Source organism: Seriola dumerili, unplaced genomic scaffold, assembly GCF_002260705.1.
Source record: "Seriola dumerili isolate Sdu_G_001 unplaced genomic scaffold, Sdu_1.0 BDQW01000393.1, whole genome shotgun sequence".
In the NCBI taxonomy this organism is placed as follows: Eukaryota; Metazoa; Chordata; class Actinopteri; order Carangiformes; family Carangidae; genus Seriola; species Seriola dumerili.
This window is the reverse complement of record NW_019174648.1, coordinates 801,775-824,549: the sequence shown is the minus strand read 5'-3', so window position 1 is coordinate 824,549 and position 22,775 is coordinate 801,775. Positions and strand designations below refer to the sequence as shown.

Here is a 22,775-nt window from a genome sequence, read left to right as displayed (position 1 = left end):
CTACAGACATTACCGAATCATTAAAGAAAAACACACAGTCTGATTATTCCACCTCTAGCTGTGAAGCCACAACCAAGTCAGACAAAGACACAGAAGAGTCAAGAATCCCGGAAGAGGAAATCGAATCTATAGATACCACCATGACACCATCAGAAAACAGCACAGACTCTATCGATTCATCGACCTCTAGTTGTGAAACAACAGCCGAGTCAGACAAAGACACAGAAGAGTCAAGAATCCCGGAAGAGGAAATCGAATCTATAGATATCACTATAAAATCGTCAGAGAACACCACAGATTCCAGTGATTCCTCCACCTCTAGTTGCGAGACCACAGCCAAGAAAGACCACGAAACCTGGGTAGGTGTCACCATGCTGACGGTGAGACTGCTCACCAAGTGTCGCGCTCTGGATGTCTGGTCAAGGCAGGGTTTGGTCACCTACACCGACCATCTGGTGGGCCGAACACTGCAGGGACTCACTTTGAATGAAAGTTTCTGCCCGAACTATAAGGAAAGCAAGCAGGTCTGCAAGGCTGTGATCAAAGACCTGGCGAAGACGCTTGGCAGTGTGCACACACTGGAGAGCACAATATTATTAGGGTTTCCATGTGTAGAGAATACCATCATTGAATGTTTGCAAGCCCATATCATGGAGTACTCTATGTCTGCACACAAGAAGAAGAAAGGTGGATGGAGAAAGCGCATCTGGCCCATCTTGTATGCTGTTGCTGTTTGTACCATTTGGACCATCTTGTTTTTAATCGTGGTATAAACTTCTGAGGGTGGCACGATGGTGCACTGTCACATCACTGGTGCTGTCAATGGGATAGGCTAATGCTGGTTAACAGCATTGGCCTCTCAAAGGTTTATACAGTCCTTGTTGATGAGGCCAGGGCCACCAACAAACCAGTTTCTCCCTGTGTCTGCGTGGGTTTTCTCCGGGTGCTGCGGTTTCCTCCCACACTCATAATTTGGACAATAAAAATGTTCAATCATACTTTTTGATTTCTGAATGAACTTCTTAAACTAGATGTATTAAGGCTGATAAGAGGACACCTGACATATCATAGTATGACATGACATAATAACATTTTCTAGTATTTTTTTTTCAATCGATTAAATTAATCAATTTCTCATTTCAGCTCTACTTGTAGCATAATATTTTATAATCTCTTTGTATTTGTTTGTATGCAAAATATTAATTTGTACATAAACTGGAGACTAAAGCTGCCAAATGATAGTAGTGGAGTAAAAAGTGCAATATTTCCCTCTGCATGGGAGAATCCATGCTTTTCGCTAGAGGGTGCCAAAAACAGCTGACATATTTCCAGCCACTGAGACAAAATGCCAAATATAAAATGTCATTATTTTACTTATCATTGACCACACTCAATGCTAAACCATGCTGCTGGAGCATGAACTGATAAAACAGTAGCTAATCTGTTTTACGTGTTGGTCTACGACTGTTTTCCGTTGTTTTAGTCTCAGTTTGCTTCCTGATTGCATGTGACAGCATCGGTTGTTCAGACTTTTCTGCAAAATATTTGTTTTTCTTTAATTTTGAAATATATGTCAATGTGGATTCATTACTTTCACCCTTAACTAAAATTCTGCCATTGCTCTGCCATACTGTACAAACTCCATACAAGTTACACTGTAGTGCCAAGTTATTGTCAATGAAGAATAGCATTTCCGGTTTCGAAATTCAAAATAAAAAAGCTCTTACCAGACAAGTACAAAATACTGCATGGGGGGAAAATATGTTTATAATAATGAACGTGAAAACCTCTTACCTTTTTTATTTCTAATATTTCTGATACACCTGAAATCAAGTGCTGTATCATTTTAAATGGGCGGAGAATAATCAACACTCATTTAGTTTAAGAAACATTTTATATATTATATATTTATATATATTTGGAGATGTAAGGATTGTGTAATATTTTCACACAATTAGACCTAATTGCACTACTTCCCTTTACATCACTGCAATCCATCAAAAACTGTCTGTCTTACATGCTCATCTTTACACTCTAGCATAGAAATACACACTGGCAACAGCTACACCGTAAATATAATATTTGCATTGGATATTATGATAATTATTATCATTATAACACATATATATATATACATTAGCAGGTATGGTGTTATTTTTGTTTATTTTTAGGCAGTTGCAGACATTCATTTATGAAGTATGTGTTTCTTGTATGAGGGGATATTCAGTATTATGTATCCTCATCAGTTAAATCGCAAAATGAGACAAAAAGAAGTTGGAAAGAAATATTAGTATCCGCAATTTAAAGCCTGTTATGCGTAACTTTGAATAATATAAACTGCAAACCAATTGCTTTTATTTTGAAGGCAACCTCTCCACACTTCCTGTTCTGCGCCCGTTACCTCTGACTAGCTTACCGCAGCTTCAGGTTACAACACTTGCTGGAGCTTTGGTTGCCGCCGTAAAGCTGCTTTCATGACACCCGGGCAGCTGCTTCTCTGGTCGCCCTGAAAGTTGTCTTCCTCTCCGGTGGTTTCTGGACTTCTGAGAGGCGCCGAAGAAGATATGACCTTAATGTCGAGGATTTAACGAGTTTGTGTTGTTGAACCGAACTGAACCGTTGACTTGTCACCATGAGAAGCAGGAGCAACTCGGGCGTTAAACTGGACAACTATGCCCGGATGGTACAACAAACTATCCTGAAACACCAAGTAAGTGTTTAATTCTTCTTTTCACACCTTTTTTTTTTTTTACTGAACTTAACCGTTAAATAAAGGCAGTCTTTAAACGGAAACAGCGGCTTCTTCGTTAGTGCAGGCGGTTTATGTTAGCTAGTTCCAGTGAGAGCCAATATTCATGTGTTTTCATGCATGTGGGAGGTGAAGTAAACTGATATTTCGCAAAACAACAGTGCTCTTTCAAACACACCCGTTGCTTGTGTGTGTGTGATCACTGTTAAGTGTGTGTTTGAAGTCGATATAATGAAGCTATGGAGTTGTGTTTAGTTGTTTTTAAGATGTTTTCCTGCATGTATGTGCTTATTAAACATTGCATTGGACACTTATGGGTTATATGCTCTTCTGGGAAGGATTTCCACAAGATTTTGGTACCTGGCAGCAGTGATTTGCCCCCCCCCCCGTTCTGGGCTCTGGGCCAGCCAGTATAGTCCCTCCACACCAAACTGGGAGAACGGGCTGGTTGCACAAAACACCTTAAGTTAGGATTTTCCTTAAAGTATGAGTTAAGGTTTCCTTAAAATAAAACAGTTGCACAAAACACCCTTAATTTTCAGTTTTAAGGGTTCCTTAAAATGCTCAACTTTTTTCGTCTCTTGTTCCTCCTGTAGTAGTTGTGTTTTGGGTTTTCCATCGTTGTGAAGATGGTGACACAGTTCTGCGAAAACTAGATGAAAGTCGAGATAAGCTGAAAGTGGACAAACGTGGTATGAAGTCACCTTTGAATCTGTCCCAAATGGCTACCAGCCACCCTGCAGTTGTATACAGCTCACTGCTCAGATGGATCAGTGCACTAATGACCAAATCTGGTCACTGAGTGCGTTTAGATGCACACTAGTATCCTGGTTATGGTTGGGTTTTTTGGAGTATTTTGGTTATGACTTGTGCATGTAAGCAGGAGGTCTTATCCCGGATCCAGAAACCTGGACAAGACCTTATCCCAGTTTTGACAAATCTGGACACGATCAGAAACCTGGATACTGTTATAATCATGTATACAACCAGGTTTTTTATGTTCCATGTAAACAGCCAATCCAGAACATAGTCAAAAACTGGAGACTAATGCACATGTAAACACACTCACTGAGAGCAAAGACTTCCTGCAGCTGCAAGCCAAGAGTCATCAATAATACATTTAATTAAGAATGATAAATACATTGGTAGTAAAGCTGTTTATTCTTGCTAATCCGGTGATTTGTAGCCTTTCAAACATCTCTTCCATTGGTAAAATAGTTCAACACAAGCTACTCTGAACCCTGTTTCACTCAGTTTAATGAAGACTCAAAGGCATTCTCTCTGTGTATTTGTGCAATTATACCCAGAAGCCACTTTGTGTGACATTTCTCTCTGTTAGTGATGAAACTCAACTTGATGTTGAAACAATTGTCTGCTTTAGCGTCTCAGCTAGCTGCAATAAAATGTATGATTTATAACTTAAACATTAGGGAAAATGAATATTGAGTGGTTCTTCATTTCCAACAGCAATTGCAGAATTGCCTCGGCTCTAACAGTATATTTTTGTTGTTATAAAGAGCTATTGTCAGACAAGTAGCAACATCCTTTTTGCAACTGGAAGCAATGGGGCTTATGGGAAATGTAGTTCTATCTGACCTGATGTGAAATGAGAAGATACAACTGTCACAAACTCCAGGAGAGTTAGCTTCTTTCTTATTTGCCAATTTTTACCAAACAAGAAAAATTACCAAGTAAAACAAGTGGATGATATACAAAAAAAAACAATTTTAGTATTTCTTTAACCTTTTAAGTCACTTTTTAAAACAAAAATTTGCTGATTTTCTTGTGAGGGGCATTTTTCTCTATTTTCTTATATTTTACAGACAAAGAAATTAATTGAAAGAACAATCAACAGATTAAACATGAATGGAAATGATATTATATAGAGACAAATGGCAGAGAAAATGAATTATAGAAATATCAGTTCTTGCCCTACAAATGGTTTTCTTGTGATCCCATTTTTACCTTTGATTTCACCATATCAATTTGAAAACCAAAAATATTCAAGCCGTACATTCTTCTGAGCTGCACACCTACACGGAGGTGTAGGTCTAGACCATCTCATTAGTTAGTGTTAACCACTGACCCTTGACCTTTGATCTGTCTGTGTGTCTGACAGGATCCAGTAACGGGTCTTCTGCCAGGCAGCCCAGATCACCCGGACGCCTGGGTCAGAGACAATGTTTACAGCATCGTGTCGGTGTGGGGCCTCAGTCTTGCCTACAGGAAGAACGCCGACAGGGATGAAGACAAGGCCAAGGCCTACGAACTGGAGCAGGTAGGCATGTATCTGTTTTGGCCTGTGGAGAAGAAGAACATGGGATTAGGGTTGAGAGTTCATGTTTTTATTCCCTGAAGTATCATATTTGTTCTCGTTGGTCCGTATCTTGTTGCAGAGTGTGCAGCTCCTTTCTTTCTGCTGATGAAGGGCCGCATTCGAGTCTCATGTTTCTCTTCCTGGGCACCAGGAACGCTGTGTTGAAAAAGTTGACATTTAACCATCCCTCTCTCTCTCTCTCTCTCTCTCTCTCTCTAGAGTGTGGTAAAGCTAATGAGAGGTGTCCTTCAGTGTACTATGAGGCAGGTACGTCACGTCAAAAGGATTTTTTTTTTTGTTCTCATGCTTTTTCTTTGTGCTGCGCTTTCCTCTTTAATCGTATTGACACACATCTTTTTCCCTCTGTATCTGTGTCTCTCTGTCTCTTTTTAAACACACAAACACACACAGGACACGTTGGGAAGTAAACACAGGAGTTGGACAATGTCCCAGAAATAACAGTAAATAAAGTGAAAGTTAAACCCTGCTGATCCACTGTTTTAAGCCTCGGATAAATCCTACTGACATCAATTCTTACTTTTTCTCGTATTAGTGCTTCACATTAATATCTCAGTGTGATAACTGCTCTTAAAAGAACAAAATATTGAAGTAATTCTATTGAAACACAGATAGAAATGTCTATAAAAAATAGATATTGATAGAAATCCTGTGGTCTAATACAGTCAGAGATACAGTGCTAAAGGGGCAGCTATATCAGTTAATTAATTAAATACTGAATTATCTCTGAATTGCTCTGTGGTCTGTGGCACTGTAAGGCTCATCCCTAGTATAATGCTACGTGTTCCTTGCGATAAATATGTGCTTCATCAACTACATTCTGATTCCTTCAGTTGGATATTTTTGTCATTGATCGATTTGATCCGTTGACCGCACTCTCTGGCCTCCATCAGCTGGATAAGGTGGAGAAGTTTAAATACAGCAGAAGTACCACAGACTGTCTCCACGCCAAGTACAACACCAGGACCTGTGCGACAGTCGTCGGGGATGATCAGTGGGGTCACCTCCAGGTCGACGCCACCTCGCTCTTCCTGTTTTTCCTCGCTCAGATGACCGCATCAGGTGAATATTGTGACCTTATTCTATTAGGCTTGGGCTGAAATTTGTGGGTCTAAACAAAGTTATATAATTAAAAAATGAAATACTCAACATATCAGACAACTTAAACAACACATGTACAGAATTTTAACAATAATCCAATGCTGAGGATTAAAGCGAACAAACATCCTTGCAGGTGGTATCATAGGGTGAGATCCATTCATCAGTTTCTCTTTGAGTGAGTTTTTAAATAGGTATTTGCATCTGATTTCACTGCTTTGGCAATAAATGTTTGAACTGCTGTGAAGATGCAGCGTTGCTTATACCTGAAACTTGAAATACAAAAATGTAATTATATATTATGAATGAAAAAAACTGCCACTATTTATGTATTATTTAAAAAAAAACAACAACTGAAACATAAAATACAACAATATAATTGTATTATAAACCTGTATTTGTCACGAGAAAGCAGAACCACAGGGACTTTGATATTGTAGCATAGCAATTGATCATAAATGTATGTTTTTAAAAACCATGTTGACCATGTTTTATGTTTCATAAAATATCATCAGCAGCTTTTTATATTTCTGCATTAGCTTTTAATGTCGTTGTAATCCTGTGCTTTGATGAATTAACCGTCCTGCTGCGTGTGTGTGCGTCTACATGTGTGTTTCAGGTCTTCATATTGTCTACACCCAAGATGAAGTGGACGTAGTTCAGAATCTCATGTTCTACATCGAGGCAGCTTACAAAGTGGCAGTAAGTGCTCGTTCATTCACAAACTTGAACTTGGTTTTACACAGAGGGAGGCCGAGGAGAAAGTGGGTTAAGAAAAGTATCAGTGTTTTGAGTTTGTGTGTTTATTATTTTTCTGAAGACTTGAGGGAAAGCATTAACATTGTCATCTGCTTTTCTGGTTCCCCACAGGATTATGGGATGTGGGAGAGAGGAGACAAAACCAACCAGGGCATCACTGAGATTAACGCCAGCTCTATTGGCATGGCCAAGGTTAATACACACATACACACACACGCACACACACACACACACACACACAAATATACAGTAAATACATGAATGTATGCTACATGAACGGCCGCAGGAGAACAGTGGGAAGTGAGGGTGAAGAGAAGAAACTGCCCCGAGCGAGAGCAGAGCTTCCCCCCGCAGAGGCGCAACAGGTGCTCCAGTAAAAATCTCTGGCACGGTGCAAGGTGTCTAGTCACTGCGACGGCCTTTACACTGACCTTTATACAACCCCGACTCTCCAAACTGATTCAGGATCAGATAGGAGACTTTGTTTTGGTGTTCAAAGTGTACACAGCAGCACCAGTGTATCCTGGCTTCAGCATGAACAAATGTAATCCTGCTTTCAGATAAAATCTTTCAATTATCAGCCGTGTTTTTACATAAATGTTTTTGATGTCATTGGATGGTTTTTGGCAGAGCTTCGTCTCACTGCATAAAAAAAAAAACAAAAAAAACATCCACATCCTTCAAATATAAGGAAACTTAAAAATCCCTGACAAACATTTTAAGTTGTGAAATTTTAACATAGCTTGATACTCACCCTCTCTCTGCGCCTGTCCCAGTGCTGTCCTTGGCCGGCAGTGAACAGGAGGTATCAGGTTCTCTTTGGTCTTCCAAGAATGGCCCCTGGCTCAGAAATAACACAGTACTCGCAGTACTTATCCTAGTGAACACACACACACACACACACACACACACACACACACACATGCATATATACAGACACACAGTTTAATTTAGGACTTTGGAAACAGGCACCACTGCAGGACGTTTGCTGCTCCATTAATTACATGTAGTTTTTAGCATTTATAAAAGCAACACAGCATGAATTGAATGTAACACACACTTTCATACTGTTGTGTACTGATGTACTACTACTTTATATACACACTACCGTTATACAGTATATGTATATATACTATACACATAGAGTTGTGTATTTTGACTATAAAAAGGGACAGTTACACAAAAAAATTATACTGTAAGTTTCTATACACAGAATAATATTATATAATGTTTGTTTATCAGAGAGATATTCTCGATGTTGGCAGATAAAACACATAGAAAAATTGTAGTAAATGAATAATTATTGATCTTTGACCGTGGATATTTATGGATATTTTCCAGTTTGAGGGATCTTTACCAAAAATAGCTTGTTCATGTTACAAGATAATGATGAAATTTTAATTGAGGCAGGTTGGTGACATCAGCACTTGTTTCTAAATTCATGCACAAAATTGGTGGAATTGTTTTTTTTAAATCAACAAATTGATTAATTGACTGATAGTTCTAATTCATTAGTTAAATTGAATGAAATTAGATTTGGATTCAGAACCAATCAGGATGTTTCTCTGTGAAAATCATTGAAAATCATAAGTCTGTGCTCCATACTGCACTGTAACTACACTAAGCCAGACTGTGCTGTAATCTACAGAATATACACTGTATGTGTGATGTTACACATTATACTACACCGTATATTACTGTTGGCCAGTTTTAATGAGGGTCACATGACTGCTGTGTGTCCTGCAGGCAGCTCTGGAGGCATTGGACGAGCTCAACCTGTTTGGAGCAAAAGGAGGACCTGGATCTGTGGTCCACGCCCTGGCTGATGACATACAGCACTGCCAGGTACACACACACACACATACACACACGCACACACACACAATCATGATATCATGTTTTATCTGCATCTTTTGATTTTCTGATTTATCCTCCACTCTCTTTGTCTCAGTCCATCCTGACCTCCATGTTACCCAGAGCATCCATCTCTAAAGAGGTGGATGCCGGAGTCCTGTCCATCATCTCGTACCCTGCTTTTGCCGTTGAGGACATCAGCATCGTCAACATGACCAAGGAGGAGATCATCTCAAAACTCCAGGTAATTATGGGAGCGTTAGCTCGGGAGAGGAGGAAGAAATGTCACTTATTTTGACAGAATAAAATCCATCTTCAACAGATACAGTACAGTTACATTTTATACCTCTGAACTTACTAAAGATATTTTGCCCTTTTTTATCTTCTCAGGGTCGATACGGCTGCTGCAGGTTTCTCAGAGACGGACACAAAACACCTAAAGAGGTAAACGACCTGTAAAGGAGAACGCCGCCTCGATTAATAATAGACTTAAACGATCCGACATGATGGCTGCATGTGGCTCTGTTTATGTTCTTGCTGAGTAGATTGGACCTGGACCCTACAGTACATGAGCAGCAGCACCAACAGGTCTGGTCACAGAGGGCTGAGTGTGGCTGCTCTGGCTGCATGTCAATAGGAACTAGGAGGAGGCCATTTAGTTAATGGACTGTAGAAAAAAGGTCTTTTGTTTGGTTTATTCTTTGGAGGTCAGAGAGTTCACAGGCTGGTCTTAAAAGCTTCTCCCTACATCAAATTCTTTGTTCTGATTTTCATATATTAGGCTTCTTAACTCCAGATTTTCTTTTAGTTTGGTTCTTTTTTTGCCAACAAATATATTAATAAGACAACATTTCAGGCTTTGTCAGGACTGTTCTGGTGTTTCCACGGTCGATCAACCATTCATCAAGGTGGAGATGGTGTTCAGTGTAAGGAAACAGGCACTAAAGAGCTAGAAAACTCTCGTGTTAACAATTAACTACTCGTGTTAACTACTCTTATGGTGTCTTGTCTCCTTGTGGATCTACTGAGCAGCTTTTGGTTGCCAGTGTGTGTGATCGGTCTTGAGATTATGAATATTTGTGCTTGAGTTCTGGGAGTTACAGAACTTGATTTACTTCTAAGGTGCAAGGAGAAAGGAAATAAATTCTTAAAGGGTCAAAACTCCACCGACAGGATAGAAAATAACTTTGTTTCGTCACAGAACTGCAGGCAGCAGTCTCTCTTTCCTCAGTTTGACTCTGACCTTTTGTAAATGAGGAAGGAGAATGCAGGTAGAGGCTCCTGTGTCTGCAAAAAGACAAATTTCTAAAGCGCCTCATAGAAAGACACTGAAACCTTCTCACTTTCAGAAACACATTACAGCAGGACTCAATAGTTCTTCCTGTCTGTTTTCCTACAGGATCCAAACAGACTGTATTACGAGTCCGCAGAGCTGAAGCTGTTTGAGAACATCGAGTGTGAGTGGCCGCTGTTCTGGACCTACCTCATACTGGACGGCATTTTCATCAACAGCCCCGAACAGGTAATTATACACCTGTATTTGTGTTTCTAATCATCACGCCTCGACAGCACGTATACACACATCCTCAGTGGATATTTACACAGTCAGTGTTTGTGTTCATTCGTCCAGGTGCAGGAGTACCAGGAGGCTCTGGAGGGCATCCTGATCAAACAGAAAGACGGGATACGACTGGTCCCAGAGCTCTACAGTGTCCCCGCAGAGAAGGTGATGAATTCAGGGGAAGCTCGAGAAATTCTCAACAATATAAAATGAACAATATAATGTGCACGGTTTTATTCTGTTGTGTGTTCATATCTTTATATATATATACAAACAGGTGGAGGAGGAGTACGGGAACCCTCACTCTGTGGAGAGGGTTCCTATGGGCAAGTGTCCTCTGAAATGGGCGCAGTCTCTGTACATCCTGGGAAACCTTTTGTCCGAGGTGAGCCACCGTTTCATCAGCTAACACCTCAAACACGTATAAGAAAATGATCATCCCCATCTGTGTTTTGTTTGTTCAATCAGTCTCTAACTTGGCAGATTTTACTTTCTCATCCATCAAAATAAATTCCTCTGGCTTCTGAGGCTCTTAATTTTTTTTGATCTCTTGTGTCATTTTTCAGGGTTTTCTTGCCCCCGGAGAGATCGACCCTCTTAACCGGCGTTTCTCCACCATCCCAAAGCCTGATGTGGTTGTACAGGGTGAGTTATCGGGAAAAATGATGAGGCTTTTAGTGCTGAAACTTCTGTCTTTCGGCCAATGGCCACAGTGGTTTGAAGGTGTGTGTGTGTGTGTGTGTGTGTGAGAGTTTTTGAAAGCATGCTAAAACCCTTCTCTCTCCTCTTGCAGTGTCAGTCCTGGCAGAGTCCGAGGAGATTAAACAGATGCTTGTGAAGAACGGTATCGAAGTGGAGACTGTGGCTGACATCCATCCCATCCACGTGCAGCCCTCCAGAGTCCTCAGCCACATTTACGCCAGACTTGGTACGACCTCGGATAAGAATATGATCGCTAATATTATCAGAATTTAAATCACTTTTAGGAATAAAGAGAAATTTTCAGTTTTTTAAGACTCAGAATTAGAACGTCACAAATCTGCAGAAAAGCAAAATCAGCAGTAATCTTGATTCCAAAAGCCCAGATCCAAAAGTGGAATTGAGACACTTTCAGCTGAGAGGTTAATAACGAGGAAATGCTGTGACCTCTCACCTTTACCGTCTTCTCCCCTGCTCCGTCTCCAGGGCGTAACCCGAGGCTGGGTCTGACGGGACGACCCTACAGGAGAATCGGAGTTCTGGGAACCTCCAAGTTCTACATCATCAGGAACACCATCTTCTCATTCACACCTCAGGTCAGTGAGAAAACAAACCAGTTGTTCTGAGTTTATTACCAAAATATCTTGGGGAATAACTTGATTGTTTAATTGAATGAAAATATAAAGTCCCTGATTTCCCATAATTCTCCCTCCAGTTCATCGACCACCAGCAGTTCTACATGGCGTTGGACAACAAGATGATCGTGGAGATGTTGAGGACAGAAATCAGCTACCTCTCGTCCAGATGGAGGATGACCGGACGACCCACCGTCACGTTTCCCATTTCACAGTCCATGCTGAGTGAATATACACACACACACACACACACACACACACACACACACACACACACACACACACACACACACACACACACACCATGTATCTGGAATTGCTGAAAATGTCACGAGTTATCTAAACATGAAGTCTTAAAGTGGTGGAGAACAAGATTAATGTGTGTGTGTGTGTGTGTGTGTGTGTGTGTGTGTGTGTGTGTGTGTGTGTGTGTGTGTGTGTGTGTGTGTGTGTGTGTGTGTGTGTTTCAGCTGAAGACCGTACAAACCTGGACCCTGCAGTGTTGGCTACACTGAAGAAGTTACAGGACGGTTACTACGGAGGAGCAAGGTGAATTTTAATTTGTAGTTTGTACATTTACACACACACAATATACGTGGTGGATTTTTTGAGGGCTGCTATTTTCAGTCATTGAAGTCATTTTAACATCTGAATAATTTTAGGCAAAAAATGTTAAATTAAATTTAAAAAGGGAATTTAGTATTTCCCTACCAGACTGACTGTATATTCATATTTTCTGGAAGTTTACTGTAGATGTGTAAGAAGATCAAATTTCCAGGTAATGAAAACGTTAAATACATTAATTAAATGAGAACATTTTAAATTAATGAGGAAATTTCATTAATTCCTAAAACCTTTTCACAGTTAAAGGTTTTCATGAGACTCTTGTAGTTTCCTCTGTAGCTTTTTGTCACACACAAATAAACTGAATTCAAATGAATTAAACCAGACTCCAGCTCTTCATTATGATTCCTTTGTTTGACCTTTGACCTACATTTAATTCATTTGTTAAATAATGTATGTTTACATATGGACTTTAAACATGTACAGAACTTAAAAACTTCTCTTTTCCCTCCTCCTTCCTCTCTAGGATCCAGACAGGGAAGCTGTCGGAGTTCTTGACCACTTCCTGTTTTGCTCACCTCAGTTTCCTGGACGGTAAGGCTCCCGGCAGCATGGGCCGCCACACCGAAGAGTATGATGGTGATGATGATGATGATGATGATGAGGGTGGCGGCGATGGATACGTGCATGAGTTACGTTATGACGATGGTAAGAAAAAAACAGCTTGTTGGAATGGTGACACCAGCTGTGGAAAAATATCAGAAAGAATAAAACACTCTCTACGTTGCCAGGTGGCGTTAGTTTGTTTTCCTACGTTGGTTTGACCATTCCTGGTGGTATGTGTTCCTAAAATACATACACGGTCGTAGACTGTAGTCGTACATACAGGCAAAGTGGTGATGTTTTACCTGTATGTTCTGTTAACGCCATGCTCAGCTGCACAGGACACATGAAGAGGAAACTTTGTCAGATTTCACCCAAAAGACCAGATTACCATGTAGTCTGTGGATATTGTTAAAGTCTCTCTCTTTCATTAACACTGCCGTTCATTTACAGGTAATTCGACAGCCCGCTGTTATCCTGTAATCCCATTCATACAGAATTATCTCACTTATTAATTAAAAAAATATTAATAATTGTTCTTTTTAATATTCCTCACCTGCCAGAAATCTAATGTGAAACTAAAGTCTTTTGTTAAATCTCATTAATAACAGAATTCTGTTTTATCCTTATGTCACAGCATCACTGATCTTTGACCCCACCCCCACCCCCACGCACCTCGTCCCCCTCCTCCACGCATCTCCTCATTGTGTAATGTTATTAAGCTTAGAGTTTCTCAACCTTGGCTTCCCCAGGAAATAGTTGTTTTTGATATTTTAAAGGAAAAAATGAATTGTGAAAAATCATTTCTATAACTGATTCAGAGCTCTGATCTGCACTCTTATTAAATATAAACGACAGAGCTCGGGGGTCTTGGTTTGAAAAAGTTGAGAAACACGTCTTTGCTCGTCTTTGCTCGTTAGTGAATGAGACTTGTTCAGTAATGCTGCATTTAAATGACTGAGTCTAGGTCCTAAACGGCTCGTGTTGCTTGCGTTCTGTGCACGTCTGGATTCTTTTAATGAACATGCATGATGTAATGTGGCTTGTCTGATCGTGCATGTGTGTGTGCACGTGCCTGCACCAGTTGATCTGTATCTTCACAGTTTTCAAGCATTTTGGTTTTGAATAATAATGATGTTCACAGCTACATTAAAATCAAACTTGCTCATAAGTAAACCTGTAGCCATACAGACAATGTTATACACTTATATAAAGTCTGTGACACTTTTAGCTTCAGGAGAATACAGCTCCTGTTGAAGACTACTGATAGATACAGTGAATATCTTGAAACCTCAAATACAACAAAAACTATATGCTTGGTTAAATATTTTAATCTTTTTTTTGTGGATTTGGGGGAATAAACCCTTTAAAAGCTGCATGTTACACTGTTGTAAAAATAACAACACTTATAATAATATATTTTAATTATTTTAACTATTTTAACATTTTAGTTATTTTCATTAAGTCATTCTCTTAGTTTGTTTTAAATAATAAAGTTCTCTGACTTTTTAAGGATCCCCATCTTGATCTTTTAATCCCATCCTCCTCCATCCCCCTTTTTTTTTTTTTTTTAATCCACTCATCTAGAGGCCGATGACCTCGCTCAGTACCTGGATCACCTGTTGGCCCAGTCTGCCCCCAAGAAGGCCAAAAAGCCGATGGGGGGTTTGAGCAGGTTCAAGGCTATTGCCACCAAAACGAAGGACATGGTGTCTCTGATGAACAAGGCTCAGGACCTCAACATTCAGAGTGAGTGGATCCATGTTCTGGGACCGGATCGTCTCGACAGAGAGAGACTTTCCAAATACTGACACAGCATTGAAGATAATATCGCTCGCTGACTGCTCTTTGTTTTTTGTGTGTGTGTGTGTGTGTGTGTGTGCGTGTGTGTGTGTGTGTAGACGTCAACATGTACCTGCCAAACAAACTGTTTCGCTCTACTCAGCCGTCTCTCAACCTGAACCTCCGGGACTCTTCTGATCAACAACAAACTTCAGTGTGTTTTAGTTCCTTCCCTTTTATATCCACACACACACCATCCCCTTTTTGCCAGCCAGTCTTTTCTTTCTTTTTTTCGTTAACTTTACACCTCTGCCCTCCAGGATCCAGGATCAGCCACAGCAGAGTGCGGCATCCCCAGAGACGCTAGCGGAGACATCGATTACAGCGCTTTGGCGCAGCTGCTAAAAGACACACAAAACCTCCAGGACCAGGCCGATATACTCTACATCCTCTTCAAAGACAAGTGAGAAACACAGTTTTATACACGTGTATTGGGAGCGTTGTTTCAGAAGCAAATACTTTTCAAAGCTGAGGTGTCGACTCTGACTGTGCAGACTTTATTAGACCCTCTGTGTTTGTTCCCGCCTTTTCAACAGGGGTATGGAGTGGGACACTCAGCTGCACGGTAAAGGCTCCACGGTGCGCTCTCTGCTCAGTGACCTTTACGTGAAGGCCGGTGAACTCAAACACTGGGGCCTCATCAGGATGATCTCTGGCATGCTGAGGAAGAAGGTGGAGGAGCTCGACTCGGTACGACACACCCTCCGGTTAATATAGACGCGGTTATAAATAAAACGGAGTGGCATTTAGTGACTCTAGTGGCGGCCATGTTTTATTGTAAACTTATCTGAAAAACCTTATTAGTGATTTCTGTCTCAGGAAGTTAATTACAGTTTAGTGAAAATCCAAAATTTTCCATCTGTTACTCCCATTTTCCTGTTGGTGTTTTCCCTCTGTCACATTTCCCTTTTACCTCAGCTCTTCTGTGATTGGTTGTGATCTCTCGTGTCCTGCAGGCCTGTTCTGATTTGCTGGCGCACCAGAAGCACCTGACCGTGGGTCTGCCCCCTGAACCCCGAGAGAAAACCATCACCGCTCCCATCCCCGCAGACCAGCTGGCTGCTGTCATCGACCAGGCCAGCGACAACAACATCAGCGTGGCCATACTCACTCAGGTGGGTCGCTATCCTCCGCTGTCATCTGTGAATCCCCTCACCCCTTGTCTTCCTTCTTCATCCTTTCTCTCTCCCTTCTCCTCCTCCTCCTCCTCCATCCTTCAGGAGATCATGGTGTACCTGGCCATGAGCATAAGGACTCAGCCCAGTCTGTTCAGCGAGATGTTCAGGCTCCGCATCGGTCTCATCATCCAGGTCATGGCCACCGAACTGGCCCAGTCACTCAACTGCTCAGGTACGAGAGAGAGGAAGAGCATGAAGTTTTAAAAGTGGGCAGCTTGTGAGAAGATACTCAGTTTACTGTCACAGCAGAGTACGAAAAACAAAATATTTACTACAATTTTTGTCATTTTTGTTGAAAATATTGCTCAATGATTTGCCTTTTTAGAATTACATTTTACAATGTAATTACAATTACATTTAGAGTTACATTAGTTTATCTGATTGTGTGTGTGTGTGTGTGTGTGTGTGTGTGTGTGTGTGTGTGTGTGTGTAGGAGAGGAGGCGACAGAGAGTCTGATGAGTTTGAGTCCGTCTGAACTGAAGAATCTCCTCCACCACATCCTCAGCGGGAAGGAGTTTGGAGTCCAGCGCAGCGGTCAGTCGGCCAATCACATCCTCTGTTTCTCATACACAACAACAACAACAACAACAACAACAACAACAACAACAACAACAACAACAACAACAACAACAACAACAACAACAACAACAACAACAACAACCCACTATATAATATTATATCAGTCTGTTGAGTCTTTTTTTTTGTTGTTGGTTTGTTTTTCTCCTCCTCAGTGCGAGAGATGGACGCCGGAGTCAGTCCCGCCATCTCCATCCATCACCTGGGCAACGTCGGCGCCACCAAGAGCGAGAGAGCCGGCATCAGCAAACTGAAGAGCGACATGAAGATGGTAGGATCCTGCGGTTGTGAGATTCAATGGCACGAGAGAAACAGACACTAAAGTCAACGTTAAATCATAAGTTATCACAGCGTTGATGCAGATTCATCCTGTAGTTTGTCATGAATAAAAAGCAGTCAGCGTCGAAAGTCAGAATATTGTAGGAGATGACGGAGGGTGAGATTAAAGCGCAAGAGGAATCTTATTTTGAAAATGCTGTGGGCAAACTGGCTTTTGTCTTTTTGCAGCTGGAACACAGGTTGTCTCTGACGGATCTGAGTAAGGTGATAACGGCCGGGAACGCTGAATCAGATTAGGAGCTAATTCAGATGGATGGTGCTGATGGGAAAAAATCATTTGTGGAGAAATTGAACGTTGAATTGTTGCGGAGGAGGATTGTGGAGATAATTAAGAATGAGGCGATAATTCGAGGCAATTTTCTTTTTTATTATTATTTATTTATTGTTTTTATGACTAATTAGGGTGAAATTAATGAAGTTGCTGTGGTCGTCTGTGGGCGGAGCTGCAGGGTGTTAATTCACCCTCCATGTAAACGCCACCAATCAGATCGATCAGTCACAAATGTTTGGTGACGATGTGATTTATTTCTGTTCGTCAAAAAAGGGTTGTACTGTTTTCCAGAGCTTTCAGCTGGACCACACTGTCTTCATCAGTGTTTGCTCAGTTGTGATGAAACCGGTCAAGCGTCAAACAAACTCTCCCCCACACTGGAAACAACCTCAAGTCAAGGTCCACTTACTCGCTTTTTCCTGAGCTTTCGAGCTGACCTGGTTTTGTCGGCCCCGCTGTTTTCCGAGGTCAAGGAAGAACTGTGAACCTAAAAAGTCTGTTCACAGCTGTTGGGGGAGTGGTGGTGATAAATTGCCTCATGAAGACTGTGTGATGCAGCCGAAAGCTCCAGGACAAGCAACTTGAGAGAGAGATTTCCCAGCTGCTCAAGAACAAATCGTCAAGCTCAACTTGATAACTTGTTGTGTCTTTGTTTCGATTCAGGAACCCAGGCTGTCTTTAACAGATGCAGTTATGGAGGTGATGATGATGATGATGATGATGATGATGATGATGATGATGATGATGATGATGATGATGATGTTGTTATTGAGAGTTAATTCGTCGGTCTGTGGAGTTGTGAACTGCGGATTTTGAGGATGTTGAGAAGGATGATATTATTGTCATTAACTTTAGCTCCGGCCGAACGTTAGCAGTTTGATGGTGTCTTCTCTGTTGCAGATGGACCGCAGGGTGTCTTTGACTGACTCAGTGAAGGTGGTGATGATGATGATGATGATGATGATGATAATAAATAAGAATCTGGAGGAAGTGAGGGAAGAGTTAGATGCTCAATTAAAATAAAAATAGAATTGTAATTAAGTGTTAATTTAATTCTGATGCAGATGCAGAGGGTGTCTTTGACAGAGCTGATCAAAGTGATGATGATGATGTTGTTGATGATGATGATGATGATGATGATGATGATGATGATGATGATGATGGTGGAGGTGTCAGCGATTTATCCCTTAATTCTTCAGCTAATAGAAAGGGTCCAGGTGTGAACAGGAAGTGAAAATCAGAGTCTCTTTGATGCAAAGTGGATTTTTTTTGTTGTTTTTGTTTTGTTTTGTTTTTTTCTCCATTTCAGTTCGACCAGTCACCCTCGACCTCCCCTCGAAAGGTGACACCGATAACGACACTGACATTAAACTTTGGGGTGTTAATTCACACGAACCTCGACTAAAAGTTGAGCGATTAACACTCTGCTGCCTCCTGGCTGCTGATTCACAGTCTGAAAAAAATCAAATATATTGCAACTTTAATATCATAATTTACGGTTGATAAAGCTGCAACTAACAATCGGTTTAATTATCAATCTGCTTCTTGATTCATTGATTCGCTACATGACATCAACACAAAGATTAAAGCAGCAAAGATTTAGATTTTAGAAGCTGGAGCTGGTGAATAAATGATACAAACACGTTTCCTATTGATCAGCGAAACGGTAAATCGGTTCATTCTAGCAGCTGTAGTTTGTAATTTAAGATAAATTATTAATTTCCGGTCAAGCTTTTCAAATGAAACTTAATTCCTTTTTTACACAATGATGAAGTTTCGCTTGTGTGCGCAGGGTTTAGAGCCGCCTAACGCTGTTACACACCACAGTATTAATCAGTTCATTTATTTGATCTTTAATCGGTTGTTTGCTAACTTCATCTCTCTCATCTCCCGTCTCAGTTTTCATTCACGCATGTTGTGACTCTGAGTGTAAGAAGCCAGAATCCACTGGTTTCACGTGGTTTTGTTTTGTTTGGATCCAACACTCGCGCTTTGATTAACAGTCGAACTTTGTTTTTTCATTTTGTGCATCTTTTTTCCTTTTTCCCCCCTCTCTCTCCTCTATTCTGTTTTTATTTATTTTTTTCACTTTGTCTCAGAGCATTCGATCTCAGTCACTGGACATAGACAACATCGAATCTGGGGTAAAGATTTGTCTATTGATCAGATATTTCTGACATGTTTTTTGAATCACAAGGTCAGATGTGGAAATTGGTTCTGCTGGATTGTGATGATACCTCAAAAACAGGAAGGGGGTGCTGTTCTTTCACAATAAAACACAGCTACAGTGAATCATTTCTGTTCTGATGAATTCAGAGGTACAGGCTGCCGTCGATTGAATCTCTGGACATCCCGGGGGGCACTCCGGTTGCCAAGGATACCAGACACGGCCAATGGCTGCGCAGGAGGCGTCTGGACGGCGCTCTGAACCGAGTCCCGGTCGGGTTCTACCAGAAAGTCTGGAAGATCCTGCAGAAGGTCAGTCAGGTTCAACTCTGAACTTAAAGCTCATCTTGCATCCTTCATAAGCCATAAAGAAAAATTATAATAATATAGTAATAATATTGTATTAGAATAATATAATATAAAATCTGTTGCCCTCCAGTGCCACGGTCTCTCCATCGAGGGATTCGTCCTTCCTTCTTCTACCACCAGAGAGGTAAGAGATCCTTTTTTCTTTTTTTTTAAATTGCTAATCTGATGCCGTCCTCTCTCTCAGTTTGATCTTTTTTTATTTTTCACTTTACCACTTAAAACCAAACACAACAACATGTGATCAAACACTGACACCAGAATTAAGTCTGAAGTGTTTTCAGGGACCTTATCGGATCTTCTATAGGTTTGTCTTTCAACACTTTTAAGTTGGACACGTTTCACCTCCTATTTTACCGCCTCTTTTCCTTCTGTCCCGCCTCCAGATGACGCCCGGAGAGATCAAATTCTCCGTCCACGTGGAGACGGTCCTTAACCGCGTCCCTCAGCCCGAGTACCGGCAGCTGCTGGTGGAGGCCATCCTGGTCCTCACCATGCTTGCCGACGTGGACATCCAGAGCATCGGCTCCATCATCCACGTGGAGAAGATCGTCCACCTCGCCAACGACATGTTCTACAAGGATCAGGTGAGCGTCGACGGACTCTACTCTCAGATCCGGTGTCCATGTTTACGGGATCAAGTAAGGAAGGATGTTCCTCTTTCCCTTCTCCTCCAGATGGACCTGGGAGCAGAGGAGCACATCCTGGAGAAGGACCCGTCCACCGGAGTGTGCAGGCTGCTGTACGACAGCGCCCCCAGCGGCCGCTTCGGGAGCATGACCTACCTCACCAAGGCTGTGGCGGTGTACGTGCAGGATGCGCTGCCCAGCGGGTCGTGCCCTGTGCAGTGAGAGAGGACGCCACGAGAAAACCCCGGAGCAGGCGTGAAACCACTCGATCAGAAACATCCAATATTTTTTACATTCATTTAACAGTAAATTAACAGCAAATAATATCGTCACTGTGTGTTGATCAGTGACAGAAACGAGTGAAGCTGGAAGTTCGAAACACGTGTTACAGTATGTTTTAATGAATTGTGGGAATTCACTGAGTATAGAGTTAGACGTCAAAGCTAACTGTTTCCTCCTGTTCTCAGTCTTTGTGCTAAGCTAAGCTAAACTAAGCTAAGCTAAGCCAAGCCCAATGGTTCCTACCGAAGATGCACATCTTCACAAATAGGTCACACATATATAAATATACAGTTTCAGTAACTTGCTCAAACGGTTGTACTTTTTAGCAAACGTTACTCAAACAGTGGTTGGGGACTATTTTCAGCTGCGGATTAACACGCATTTATTGCTCCAATGAGGACGGAGCATGAGGGATTTAGTGGCACAGAGGAATAAGATTTTGGATACATAAACAATACCCCTTCGCTTGATCCATTCGTTGCTGGTTTTGGTCTTTTTAAAAGGGATTTGTTATCCAGAATAAAATACTAAAAACCAGTGGAAGTGACTGTGATTCGACTCTGACAGTCTCCTAAAGCAATTCAGTTTCTTCACAGCTGAGTAACCACCGACTAACATGAACTTTCAGCCGGGACACACACTTTTCTTCTCACCAAATCTTCGTGTAACTTTAGAGACTCCAAAACTAAACTGTAAATTAAAAAAAAAAAAATCTAAATAATTCTTCTAACTGATCCTAATTTATTCCCACACAGAAACTCAGATTGTAGTTCACGTCGCGATACCTCAAATCCTACCTGCTGTGTGATGTACAAAATAATGGATGAATATAATTAGATAATCTATTGACTATTTATTTTATAGTTTTTAAACAATTACAAAACAAGGAATGCTATTGTCGCACTTAATGTGTGTGTGTGTGTGTGTGTGTGTGTTTGTGTGTGTGAGTGAGTGTGTGTGTGTGTGTGTGTGTGTGTGAGTGAAGCTACAGGAATGCTGTTTCATTTGAACTATGCAAAAAATAGCAGTGATTTAGAACCGCCTGATTTTTCAAACGCATTAAAAGCTTTTATTGTGTTAAAGAGCTTTTAGTTTGTAGAGTACTTCAGATACTGTACTTTTGCAGTGAATATGAATATGTGCAATTCAGATCTCTGACCTAATAAGAAGGGAAATGCCTTAATTTAAGCTAAACTTTAATTTAGTTTCTTTACTTTAGTGAAACTTGACAGCCATTTACTCACATCAGTTGTTTTACATTATTTCACTTGGACACATTTCACCTTTAACCGTTTGCTTTACAAGTGTGTTAATGATTCGCCGTCCAGCACGCTGAGAGAAAACTGTGAGTAAATTCAAGGTAATTCAAGAACGTACGCGATTATATGTGTTTAAGTCGAGACACTGGTGGGAAATGCGTCATGCCTCTCGGTTTAAATGTTAAATAACTGAATTATTTTGTGATATTTGAAGATGCGAGCGCCACACTCCACGTGAACGACGAACAAACATGGCAGAATGAGAGAGAGTCACTTCTCTGCATCACATTTAGTATTAATATTATTATTATTATTAGATTTGAAAAGAATGGGAGGCAGTGTTTTCTGTGTTACTAGGCAACAGCATCCACTGAACAAACTTGTCTGTTTTTTTGTTTTTTGTTGTTGTTTTTGAAGCTAATTCTGTAATAAAAGAGAAAATCTTGTTGTTCTTCAGAGTTTATCTTCTAACTTTTTGACCTGCCGTGGATTCTGTCCACTCGCCTGCTTTCTCCAGAGCTTTCAAGCATATCACACTGTTTTCATCAGCTGTCCTCGCGAGTTTTCATGGAGGTGGGTCTGCTGAAATGCACGCCTGCAGGGCTTCTCGACTTTGTTGTCTTAAAGAAGACTGCGTGAAATGGTTGAAAGCTCCAGGAGCAGCTAGTAAGTGGTCCTTGAGTTGGGACTTTTGTCACGTTACAATTTCCAAAGTCACCAATGAACTTTTGATGCTTAATTAATTGATATTTGTTGGATATTAACGTACAATGCTCTGCTCATTTGACTCGTGATAGTCACTCATTTATTTCTCCATCTAAATTTGACAATAATTCGTCTTTGACATGTGAACAGTAATTGTTTGGATGACCGAAGCTGCAGTCACAATCAGGAGTGTTTAAAGGTTTAAAGCGTCATGTTCTGTCTGATAATGGGTGAAAACATCCAGTAGGTGGTGCTACACATGCACAGACTAATTCTAGTATCATTATTAACTTCCATGATTCAG

The 22,775-nt window shown here is 40.9% G+C and overlaps 1 protein-coding gene across 3 annotated transcripts; it reads left to right on the top strand.

Annotated features, from left to right (window-relative positions):
* Positions 1-2,453: 2,453 nt before the first annotated feature.
* Positions 2,454-22,208, top strand: LOC111233457 (phosphorylase b kinase regulatory subunit alpha, skeletal muscle isoform-like). 3 transcript variants are annotated; one of them, XM_022761273.1, is made up of 35 exons: positions 2,454-2,710; positions 4,869-5,027; positions 5,286-5,333; positions 5,978-6,146; positions 6,802-6,884; positions 7,053-7,133; positions 8,688-8,786; positions 8,893-9,039; positions 9,186-9,239; positions 10,195-10,317; positions 10,426-10,521; positions 10,634-10,741; positions 10,923-11,001; positions 11,150-11,284; positions 11,542-11,651; positions 11,771-11,915; positions 12,161-12,239; positions 12,781-12,962; positions 14,445-14,606; positions 14,759-14,853; positions 14,960-15,102; positions 15,236-15,389; positions 15,656-15,814; positions 15,920-16,049; positions 16,311-16,412; positions 16,610-16,725; positions 16,962-16,997; positions 17,728-17,763; positions 17,965-18,000; positions 18,374-18,406; positions 19,164-19,208; positions 19,381-19,542; positions 19,670-19,723; positions 19,983-20,183; positions 20,274-22,208. In XM_022761273.1, exons 1-35 carry the CDS (start codon positions 2,633-2,635, stop codon positions 20,445-20,447), a joined length of 3,813 nt encoding a protein of 1,270 aa, XP_022616994.1. In that variant the 5' UTR covers positions 2,454-2,632; the 3' UTR covers positions 20,448-22,208. The 3 variants fall into 3 exon arrangements, with proteins under 3 accessions (XP_022616994.1, XP_022616995.1, XP_022616997.1); XM_022761274.1 differs by lacking the exon at positions 16,962-16,997; XM_022761276.1 differs by lacking the exons at positions 16,962-16,997; positions 17,728-17,763; positions 17,965-18,000; positions 18,374-18,406.
* The last annotated feature ends 567 nt before the right edge of the window (positions 22,209-22,775 follow it).